The sequence below is a fragment of the Siphateles boraxobius genome, unplaced genomic scaffold (assembly GCF_051911475.1).
Source record: "Siphateles boraxobius isolate OS27281-9 unplaced genomic scaffold, OSU_SipBor_1 39, whole genome shotgun sequence".
Classification (NCBI taxonomy): Eukaryota; Metazoa; Chordata; class Actinopteri; order Cypriniformes; family Leuciscidae; genus Siphateles; species Siphateles boraxobius.
In genome coordinates, this window is record NW_027509019.1 from 4,045,862 (window position 1) to 4,057,944 (window position 12,083).

The 12,083-nt window shown below is 45.2% G+C and overlaps 1 protein-coding gene across 1 annotated transcript; it reads left to right on the forward strand.

The window, feature by feature from the left end:
• Positions 1–1,559: 1,559 nt before the first annotated feature.
• On the forward strand, positions 1,560–11,569 carry LOC143703956 (histone H3-like). The gene is made up of 2 exons (XM_077197400.1): positions 1,560–1,691; positions 11,224–11,569. Exons 1-2 carry the CDS (start codon positions 1,560–1,562, stop codon positions 11,512–11,514), a joined length of 423 nt encoding a protein of 140 aa, XP_077053515.1. The 3' UTR covers positions 11,515–11,569.
• The last annotated feature ends 514 nt before the right edge of the window (positions 11,570–12,083 follow it).

The following is a 12,083-nucleotide window of genomic DNA, read 5'->3' on the forward strand; positions in this document are numbered from 1 at the left end:
TACTTTTAGGTGTATTATAGTCAGGGAATATACTGTCAAGCTTAACAACTCATATCTATAAAATTAAGATGGAAAATTATCATTTTTTAAAATGTTATTTTAATCCATAAGTTTACCCAATGTATTTATTTCTATACTTCCATATATTGTCTTTTACAAGAGCTTCGACCCAGACACACATCTGCAGATTTAGCATTGTTTCAGGGGTTCAGCTTTAGTTTCTCACTTCATTTATGAATCATTTGAATAAAATAGTCATGGTTTAAGTAACGATATAATCATGCCAACTCATACTTTAGTTGTGAATATAATATTTGATGTAATGTGTCACTGAAACACTGAGGAGCGTCTGATCACTTCAGCAGAAAGACTTTATTGTTCATGAAGAAAAGATGAACAGAGAGAAGGGCAATATATGAGAGAGAGACTAAATTAAAAATATCATATTAAGGCAATGTCTCCCTTCAAACCGGTTACAGTCTTTAACCCGACACACTCATCTCAACTCTTCTTATGGGGAAAATATGGAAGATGATTAAAAATTAAGGCCTTTATTGCTGATCACTGATATGTTAAAGACTAACACAATAAAATAGTGTTTTTAGTTAAACATCTTAATTGAAAACAGTTTTTATAAAGATAAAAAAAGAGACCACAGACAAACAATTAGTCTATTTTTAATATCCGCCCCATAAAGATGTGAGAATTATCATAAATATTACAGTTGTAGTTATTAAATTGTTATAAGGGACACATGAGCATTAGATGTTTGTTGTATACACTGTAAATAATGTTTTGTGATATTTACTTTAAAATATCATGTGTAATATTGTTACCATATTTCTTTATGAAGTTTTTATGGAATCCTGAATAAATCATGTAAAATTCCCTAAATTATTTAATCTATGATTTTTTTTTTTTAATTAATTTAATGTTTTTAGTGAAATAAGCTTTTTATTTTATTTTAGGTTGAGTCTCAAAAGTATGTGAAGTAGTTATATTATATCATTAAAATATTTTTGCACAGAAACAAACTTGTACTGGACTATCAATTTAGCAAAGTTATTGCTCAATGAACAAAGCAACATGTTTCAGAGTATTAATATATGCAGTTATTCATAACCATAAACCCTAATCTTCTGCTCAATATAACGATCAAAACTTCAACATATCAAACTCTTTCAAATGTCAATCATAACTGAACATTAAACATTAACAGATGTTTCCCTTTACTCAAAAACACATCAAATATCTGGGAATTAAGGCCCGTGTTTCAGAACAAATAAATCCAGCAATGTGAGAATAAAGCCTATGGGTTTGTTACACTGATTGAAGAACAAAGTAGTAACTGAACAAAAGCGTGTTGAGCGGGAAACCGCTTGTTTGAAAAGAGGAAACGCGCAGTCATTGGTTAGCAGTCATAAGCATACGTCACACACTAGCCAATCACAAGCCTCTGCATCATCGTGACACTGTGAGCACGTGACGGTCCAATGCTATAAAAGCTGGCGTATAACAGAGATCAGCATTAGCGACTAGCGAGGGAAGAAACTGCAGCGATGGCAAGAACTAAGCAGACCGCTCGTAAATCCAGCGGCGGCAAAGCCCCGCGGAAGCAGCTCGCGACTAAAGCAGCGCGGAAGAGCGCGCCTGCCACCGGCGGTGTCAAGAAGCCTCATCGGTACAGTCAAGTCAAGTCAAGTCAAGTCAAATATATTTATATAGCGCTTTTCACAATACAGATTGTATCAAAGCTGCTTCACAGTATCAATCAAAACAACTTAATGTTTGTTTATTACTGGAAAAAAGACATCCAAGTTTGGTAGAGCTGATCAATGGTATGATTGGTTAATTAATTTGAATATCCCCAACTGAGCAAGCCAAAGGCAACAGTGGCAAGGAACCGAAAAACTCCATCCAGTGACCTAATGGTGTCCTAACACCCCATCAGGTGACCCAATGGAGAAAAAAAAACCTTGGGAGAACCCAGGCTCAGTCGGGGGCCAGTTCTCCTCTGGCGTTTATGAACTAGAGGCCGAATTTACAGTAACTGTAAGATAAAAAATTTATATGAATGCCTGGCTAAATAGATGCGTCTTCAGTCTAGTTTTAAACTGGGAGAGCGAGTCTGAGCAACGAACAATATCAGGAAGGCTATTCCAGAGCTTCGGAGCTAAATGTGAAAATGCTCTGCCTCCTTTGGTGGATCTGGATATCCTAGGAATGACCAGAAACCTCGAATCTAGTGATCTTAAAGAGCGCGATGGATTGTAAGGCGATAGAAGATCCGTTAAATAGACTGGAGCTAAACCATTTAGAGCTTTATAAGTCAAAAGCAATACCTTGTAATTAATACGGAACTTTATAGGTAACCAATGAAGTGATGATAAAATCGGTGTTATATGATCATATTTTCTTAATCTAGTAAGAACTCTAGCGGCTGCATTTTGGACTAACTGTAGCTTGTTTATTGAAGATGCAGGACAACCAGCTAATAAAGCATTACAGTAATCTAGTCTCGAGGTCATGAATGCATGAACTAACTTTTCTGCATCAGAGACTGATAGCATATTACGTAGCTTAGCAATGTTTCTAAGGTGGAAAAAGGCTGTTTTTGTAACATATGAAATATGCTTTTCAAAAGACAGGTTGCAGTCTAATGTAACACCCAGGTCTTTTACTGTAGCGGATAGAGTAACAGGGCATACTATGTTAAAGTCGTGCTGTGAAAGGTTTTGTGGACGGTTTTTAGAACCGATAAGTATTACCTCTGTCTTGTCTGGATTTAATAAAAGAAAATTATGCGTCATCCAATCTTTTATATCTTTAACACAGTCTGTCAATTTGGATAATTTAGCGTATTCATCTGGCCGTGAGGAAATATATATTTGAGTGTCATCAGCATAACAATGGAAACTAATTCCATGTTTCCTTAGAATATTACCAAGTGGCAGCATATATATTGAGAATAATAAAGGGCCTAACACAGATCCCTGCGGCACTCCATAGTTTGCCGAAGTTATAATCGATTTTTCTCCATTTAAGTAGACGAAATGGTAGCGGTCAGATAGGTATGACCTGAACCAGCTTAATGCTTGTCCTTGAACACCAGTGTAATTTTGTAGTCGATCTAAGAGTATTGTGTGATCTATAGTATCGAACGCAGCACTAAGATCAAGTAAAACTAGTACTGAGATACAGCCTTGGTCCGAAGCTAAAAGTAAATCATTTGTGATTCTAACAAGCGCAGTTTCAGTGCTATGATGTGGCCTGAATCCAGACTGAAACTTTTCATAGATGTCGTTTTCTTGCAAGAAAGAGCCGAGTTGAGCGGACACAACTTTTTCTAATATTTTTGACATAAATGGAAGATTCGAAATGGGTCTGTAATTTGCTAGGTTATTTGGATCTAATTGTGGTTTCTTAATAAGAGGTTTTATAACTGCCAGCTTGAACGTTCTTGGAACATGACCTAAAGATAAAGATGAGTTAATAATATTGAGAAGAGGCTCTTCCACTACAGGTAACACTTCTTTCAGTAGTTCAGTTGGTATAGGATCTAATAAACATGTTGTTGTTTTAGATGAAGTGATAAGTTTATTTAACTCTTTTTGTTCTATGGTTGTAAAGCATTGTAATTGTTCTTGCGGGGTGATAATTGCGGCCGAATTATAAGGCGCGAGCAAAGATCGAACGTTTACGATTTTGATTCTGATGCTTTCAATTTTCTCGGTGAAGAAGTTCATGAAATCATTACTACTAAACTGTAACGAGGTATTTTGTTCAGACGACGTCTGTTTATTTGTTAGTCTAGCCACGGTATTAAATAAAAACCTTGGATTATTTCGGTTGTTTTCTATTAATTTGCTGAGGTGCTCAGCCCTGGCCGTTTTAAGTGCCTTTTTATAAAGTGACATACTGTCTTTCCACGCGATTCTAAAGACCTCTAAATTAGTTTTTTTCCATTTACGCTCTAAATTACGGGTTTCTCTCTTTAAAACATACGTAGTATTATTGTACCATGGTGCTATACTTTTTTCTCTGACCTTTTTTAATCTAATGGGTGCAACAATATCCAATGTTCTAGAGAGAATGGAGCTCATAGTGCTAGTTAGTTTGTCTAGTTCATCTGTTTGTTTGGGTTCAGGCAGCAGCTGAGACAGATCAGATAAGCTATTTGAGAAATGATCTATGGTGGATGGACGAATTGTTCTACCTGGTCGATAACGTGGCGCAGCATGACATATTACAGCAGTGCGTAATATGCAAGTTACCAAGTAGTGGTCAGTGACATCATCACTTTGTGGAATGATATCTATATCGGTTGGATCGGTTCCATATGATATAATTAAATCGAGTGTATGATTAAGACGATGAGTTGGTCCGGTGACGTTTTGCTTGACCCCGAAGGAGTTTAATAAATCTGTAAACGCAGCCCCTAACGCATCATTTAAATTATCTACGTGTATGTTAAAATCTCCAACAATTAATGCTTTATCGACGTTGACCAAAAGATCTGATAGAAAGTCAGCAAACTCTTTTAGGAAATTGGCGTAAGGCCCTGGAGGTCTATATACGGTAGCCAATGCTAGAGATAATAGGGATTTTTTTCTTACATCTAAGAGCGTAACATTTAGCACAAGCACTTCAAACGAATTAAACCTATGACGAGTTTTCTGAGTAACATTAAGGATATCTCTGTAGATTGTTGCAACACCGCCGCCACGACCGATCAGACGGGGCTCATGCTTATAACAGTATCCTGGCGGAGTAGACTCATTTAGACCGAAATAATCATTTGGTTTAAGCCAGGTTTCAGTAAGGCACAGAACATCGAAATTATTATCTGTGACCATTTCATTTACAATAACCGCCTTAGGTGTGAGCGATCTAATGTTTAGAAGACCTAGCTTTAGAAATTGTTTTTGTTCACTAATAGCGAGTTCCCTTTCAAGGGAACTTCGAGCTGCGTCAAACGCTGCGGGAACGCCCCTGCGTTGTGCGTCATGAAGCACGTATGGAATCAGCCCAATGGAGAGATGAAACGTCATAGGCGGGTGACGTCATCGACCAGGAAACTATAAAGCACCCCAAAAACACAAGCGCATTAGCTTCTGTGCTTTCAGTCGCGCTACATGTGAATCTGTCCCTGTGTGATATTGTCTGTCTTACATACCCTGCACCACACAAACAATTTATCCCTATATATATATATATTGAGAGATTATGGCGGACGAACAGCAGTTTAGAAAGTGTGTTCCTCCCTGCTCGCGTTATTTAACGAGCGGGGATACACATGATCTTTGTGTTGTTTGTTTGGGAGTTCAGCATGCCCAGTTTGCTCTCGAGGGAGCAGACTGTGAGCATTGCGAGCGTTTGCCGTTAAGGACGCTCCGCTCCCGCCGATCGCTCTTTGAGGAGAGCGGTTCGGTGCGCGCTCCCCGCGGTTCGGGTCCCGCTTCTGCCGAGGCAGAGCGGCGGCGCTTATCGTGGGGATCGCAGATGGATCTCACAGCGGGGTTTGAGACGGGCTCTGCCTTATCTCTCCCTTCACCTGTGAGATCCAGTGCCTCAGTCCCGGGTTCGGAAGCACGCGCTGCGGTTTCTTCCGCTCGGGCTGAGGCACCAGTGCTGCAGCTATCCAGTTCTGAGGAACTTGATGTTGTTAGTGTTGAGGGAGATGTGGAGGATTCGCCACCCCACACTCCTGAGAGTGATGAGCTTATGGAGGTGTTAACAAGAGCTGTTGAAAAACTTAATATTGAATGGCCAGTGACTAGACAAGAGTCTGTTTCTAAATCAAAGTTGGATGAGAGATTTTTGCCATCACGTGTGCAGCCTCCACGCCGGTGCCTGCCGTTTTTCCATGATCTCCACACCGAGGTGTCGAAATCATGGAGAAAACCGGTGTCATATAGAGTGTTTAGTCCCCAGACTTCAACATACGCTAATATTATGGGAGCCAAGGCTCATGGTTATGGTGCTTTGCCTCGTGTGGAAGAGACGCTTGCGAGCCATCTCTCCCCCGAAGCAGCATCATCTTTTAAGGCACCGGCATTACCCACCAAGCCTTTAAGAAACACTTCGGCTTTGGTGGGTAAAGCATATTCGGCAGCAGGTCAGGCTGCGTCATGTCTGCATACTATGTCAATCTTGCAGGCATACCAGGCTGATCTGCTAAGGGACATGAGTGAGAGTGAGGAGGTCAGTACTGACGTAGTTCGCGAACTGCGTCAGGCTGCTGATTTATCCCTGCGTGCCACCAGAGAATCGGCCAAATTAATGGGTCGTTCTATGGCAGCTCTGGTGGCCGCAGAAAGACATTTGTGGTTAAATCAGACTAATATTAAAGAGAGAGAAAAAGCTTTTCTTTTAGATGCTCCTCTTTCTCCCATGGGGTTGTTTGGTGATGCTGTGAATTCAGTTATCGATAAATTCCAAGAAGAAAAGAAACAAACTGCAGCTTTTAAAAAGTTTCTTCCCCTTAAAGTTCATGTCCCTGGGGCTGCTGGGCGGGAGCAGCCCCGGCCGTCTTCGAGCTCATCACATAGAGCGCAGCAGAGGCAGAGTGTCGCGTCTCGTGCTCCCCCTGCTGGACAGTGGGCTCAGCCGCGACACTCTCAGCCGAAGCCTTCTCCCAGTAGAACTGATCTGAGGACAGTTATATTGGCTAAGAAGGCTTCGGCTAAGAAGAAGTCCTGACGCCAAGCCGTTCAGGATGCTGAGGGTGGTCCCCACCGAGGCGGAAAGGTGTTCACCTCTTTTTACGGTGCCCATTCCTCCTCGGTGCCCTCAGGGGCTCGTTCTGCCAACCCCGCCTTTATGCCGGGGCACAGACGATCCCAGCGAGCGCTTTCCCGAGGGACGCTCGCTCCCTCTGAGGAGGGTCTCAGAGCGGTCAGACCAGTTGTTCCCTGCCGGTGCGCCGTTACAGGGCGCTGCGTCTGCTGCTCAAGTTACACCAGAGGCCAGTCTCGAGAGGCTGGTACCCTTAGTAGAATTTCTGGCAGAGTGGAAAAGCCTTCCAAAAATATCTCATTGGGTCCTGCAGACAGTAGAAAAGGGTTATGCTATCCAGTTCAGGTGTCGTCCACCAAAATTCAGAGGGGTTCTGCACACAGTGGTGGGCCCCGAGCAGGCTCTGGTATTGGAACAAGAGGTGAAAACGCTCCTTCAAAAAGAGGCTATAGAACGGGTTCCTCCTCCCAGTTTGGAGTCAGGTTATTACAGCCGATATTTCATCGTTCCAAAGAAGGATGGGGGGTTGCGTCCAATTTTAGACCTGCGCATATTGAATCGCTCAGTAGGGAAGCTAAAATTCAAGATGCTCACTATCAAGCAGATCGTGTCTCAAATCAGGTCCGAGGACTGGTTTGTCACGATAGATCTGAAGGACGCATACTTCCATGTGTCCATCCTTCCACAACACAGGAAGTTCCTGAGGTTCGCCTTCGGGGGCGAGGCGTACCAGTACAGGGTTCTTCCGTTTGGCCTAGCTTTATCTCCCCGCACTTTCACGAAATGCATGGATGCAGCACTAGTGCCTCTGAGGCTTCAGGGCATTCGTATTCTCAATTACATCGACGATTGGTTGATTTTAGCTCAGACCGAGCAGATGGCGGTTCGGCATCGAGATGTCGTCCTCGCTCATATCAGAAAGTTGGGGTTGAGGCTGAACGCAAAGAAAAGTGTATTATCTCCTTCCCAGAAGACCACTTTTCTGGGTGTCGTTTGGGATTCGGTATCGATGCGGGCGCGACTCTCTCCGACCCGCATCGCTTCGATTCTCTCAGCTGTGAAACAAGTGAAGCTAGGCCAGCTACTCACTGTCAAGCAGTTTCAGAGACTGTTGGGTCTGATGGCAGCAGCGTCCAACGTTATACCTTGCGGCCTGTTGTACATGAGACCGCTACAGTGGTGGCTCAGGACCAAGGGATTCTCCCCGAGGGGAAATCCGCTCCGCACGTTCAAAGTCACGCGGCGCTGCCTTCGTGCTCTGGTCATGTGGAGAGAAACTTGGTTCCTATCCAAAGGTCCTGTGCTGGGGGCTCTTTGTCGTCGCATAATGCTAACGACGGATGCTTCCCTCACAGGGTGGGGGGCGGTCATGAGTGGTCGCCCAGCCCAAGGTCTGTGGCAGGATCATCATCTTTCGTGGCACATAAATTGTCTAGAGATGTTGGCTGTGTTTCAGGCTCTGAAACACTTCCTAACAGACCTGAGAGGCCATCATGTGTTAGTTCAATCAGACAACACGTCGGTGGTCTCTTATATAAATCATCAGGGGGGCCTGCGGTCTCGCCGGCTTTACAAGTTGGCCCGTCAGATCCTCCTGTGGTCCCAAGGGAAGCTACTATCTCTGAGAGCAATGTATCTCCCTGGGTATTTGAATGTGGTAGCAGACTCCCTGTCGAGGCAGGGGCCGAGGCCAGGGGAATGGAGACTCCACCCCGAGGTGGTGGAGCTCCTTTGGTTGAGTTTCGGTCGCGCCGAGGTGGACCTATTCGCTTCCAAGGAGACCACTCATTGTCATCGGTGGTTCTCCATCACTCTTCCAGCCCCCCTGGGGTTGGATGCTATGGTGCAGCCGTGGCCGAGGTCACGTCTGTACGCCTTTCCCCCGATTGCTCTGTTACCAGGAGTTCTGGAGAGGGTCCGCCGGGACGGGGTCAGTCTACTACTAGTAGCCCCGTTCTGGCCGGCCCGAGTATGGTTTGCGGACCTAATTTCTCTCCTGGACGGTTCTCCTTTGGAGCTCCCGGTCAGGAGGGATCTACTCTCCCAGGCGGGGGGCACGATACTTCACCCCCGCCCAGAATTGTGGAAACTGTGGGCTTGGCCTCTGAGGGGGCCCAGCTCATAGACTCCGGTCTCTCAACCGAGGTTGTTGAGACCATTCTTAACTCCAGAGCTCCATCCACGAGGAAGCTTTATGCCTTGAAGTGGAAACTTTTCACTTCTTGGTGTGGAGAACACCTGCAGGACCCAGTTAACTGCCCAGTGGGTGCAGTGCTGGAATTCCTGCAGGAGCGCTTCTCCACAGGGTTATCCCCCTCCACACTAAAGGTGTATGTGGCGGCACTGGCTGCTTACCACGTCCCTTTCAGTGGAGTTTCTCTTGGGAGACACCCGCTTATAACTCGTTTCCTCCGTGGCACTTTGAGGCTGAGGCCAGCAGTTCGTACGAGGGTGCCGACTTGGGATCTGGCCATTGTATTAGAAGGTCTTTCCCTAGCTCCTTTTGAACCTATCGAAGAAGTTCCCGAGAAGTTTCTCACTTTTAAGACTATCTTTTTGCTTGCTATCTCTTCACTAAAAAGAATCGGAGATTTGCAGGCTCTGTCGGTTTCACCCTCGTGCCTGGAATTTGCACCTGGCATGGTTAAAGCTTTTCTGCATCCTAGACCAGGTTACGTTCCTAAGGTTCCTACTAATATTGTTAGACCTACGGTTCTGCAGGCTTTCTGTCCTCCTCCATTTATGTCATCGGACCAGGAGAAACTTAATTCACTCTGCCCTGTTAGGGCATTAGACGCTTATGTCCACAGAGCTGCCCTGTGGAGGAAATCAGAACAACTTTTTGTATGTTTCGGGCCACCCAGGAAAGGGTGTCCGGCGTCTAAACAGAGAATGAGCAAGTGGGTGGTTGAGGCTATCTCACTTGCTTATGAGTCGGCTGGCCAGCCTTCACCTTTGGTTGTCCGAGCTCACTCTACCAGGAGTATGGCTGCTTCTAAAGCTCTTTTGTCGGGGGTTTCCCTGAGTGATGTTTGTGATGCGGCTGGATGGTCTTCACCGCATACTTTTATTAAGTTCTATGACCTAGACTTAAGCTCTACCCCTGGGGCACAGGTGCTCTCGTCCTCTGTGCGCTAGTCTCACATGACGGTCATTTGGTCCTATGGCGACGTGGGTATTCGCGTTCCCGCAGCGTTTGACGCAGCTCGAAGTTCCCTTGAAAGGGAACGTCTCGGTTACGTATGTAACCCTAGTTCCCTGATAGGGAACGAGACGCTGCGTCGCTCCGCCATACTCCCGGCACTCCCGTTAGCGCTTCCTTCAAGCCTATCAGAAGCTAATGCGCTTGTGTTTTTGGGGTGCTTTATAGTTTCCTGGTCGATGACGTCACCCGCCTATGACGTTTCATCTCTCCATTGGGCTGATTCCATACGTGCTTCATGACGCACAACGCAGGGGCGTTCCCGCAGCGTTTGACGCAGCGTCTCGTTCCCTATCAGGGAACTAGGGTTACATACGTAACCGAGACGATTTTTTGTTTTAATAACAATTAGATTTTTTCTAGATCCTGCAGTAGATTTATTATTTGATCTTAGTAAACGAGGAATAGACACAGTTTCTATGCAATGTTCTACACTAGTATTAATATCAATTAAATTGGTGCAGTAGAGACTATGATTTGGATTTTTGGTTACTAGTCAAATGGTATTTAACATCTTGGAGATGTTATCCGACAGAAGATCTGCCCCGATTCTACTTGGGTGTAAGCCATCAGCGCGGAAGAGCCTTGGTCGCTCCCAAAACAGATTCCAATTATTTACAAAAATCAATTTCTGCTCATTGCACCATGACAATAACCATTCATTTAGCGCGAATAATCTACTGAACTTTTCATGCCCTCGTCGGTACGTAGGAAGCGGTCCAGACACAATAATCGATGTTTCAGGCGATGTGCTGCGTACCGTATCGATAAGGCTCCTGAAGTCTTTCTTCAGAACCTCCGTCTGTCGCAGCCTAGTGTCGTTAGCTCCCGCATGCAGCACAACAGCTCCGACGCGCTCGTCACCGTTCAAGATCTCAGTTACCCGCGCAGTGATATCGAGAACACGAGCACCAGGAAAGCAGTGACTGTGCACCTTACTTTTACCTAACGTAGCGTGGACGTGTCGGACGGTGGAATCGCCGATGATCACAGCATCGCGTTCCGTTTCGCGAAGAGGGGAGAAGCGGTTCTGAGTGGAGATCTCGAAAACCGGGAGGGGCGAAAAGATTCTTGTCCTGGCTCGCGGCTTCCGCGGAACCACCCAGGCTTCGTGGTGGTGTGTTGGAGCCGGAGTGAATGAAATCATGGCTGATCGTGACCTGGACGCTCGGGACCAATGCTGAGAAACGCACGGAGTAGACGAGGTCAGCGTCAGCGGGTTACTAACGTTAATCACTGATCCGTGTGCATCAGCGCGTGATGCACACGGACCGTGCATACAGGCATACAGGCCCGGGACCGTGGCTCTGCGGGAGATCCGCCGCTATCAGAAGTCCACCGAGCTGCTGATCCGCAAACTGCCTTTCCAGCGGCTGGTGAGAGAAATCGCCCAGGACTTCAAGACGGACCTGCGCTTCCAGAGCTCCGCGGTCATGGCCCTGCAGGAGGCCAGCGAGGCTTATCTGGTGGGTCTGTTTGAGGACACCAACCTGTGCGCCATCCACGCCAAGAGAGTCACCATCATGCCCAAGGGCATCCAGCTGGCGCGCCGCATCCGCGGAGAGCGCGCTTAAACCCGCCGCTGCTGTGCACGCGCGTCTAAACCCAACGGCTCTTTTAAGAGCCACATCACTTCCTGTAAACGAGACAATTTCCATTTTAATGCTGAATATAAAGCAACAGGGTCCAATGCAGTGTGGGGTTCGATCTCAGTAAATGCCAGATCTGAGTAACTATGAGGGGAAACATCATATGCAAAATATACTATTTCCAGACTCTGGCCTTTTATACTGTTTCCTGAAATATACAAGAGCCATTCCACTGAATGAGTGACGTTTCTGTCCCCGGGACATTATATATGTATAAATGTATGAACTTTCAGTCGTGTTCGTCAAATGTAAAATAACAGGAGTGAGTAGAGTTCTTGGTTTTGATTCAATACTGTAAATATTAGTTGATAAAACTCATAATTCAGGTGAATAATATAGTAAGGTTGCAAATGCTTAAATTGTAGACATTAATATTATAGTTTTACAATGTGAACACCATACTTCCAGGGAGCCAGTCCACCATGAAGAGACTTAAACGTTTTGTCTTATATTTTGTAGTGATGGAGAACTACTACTATTGGGATCTCCCAGTC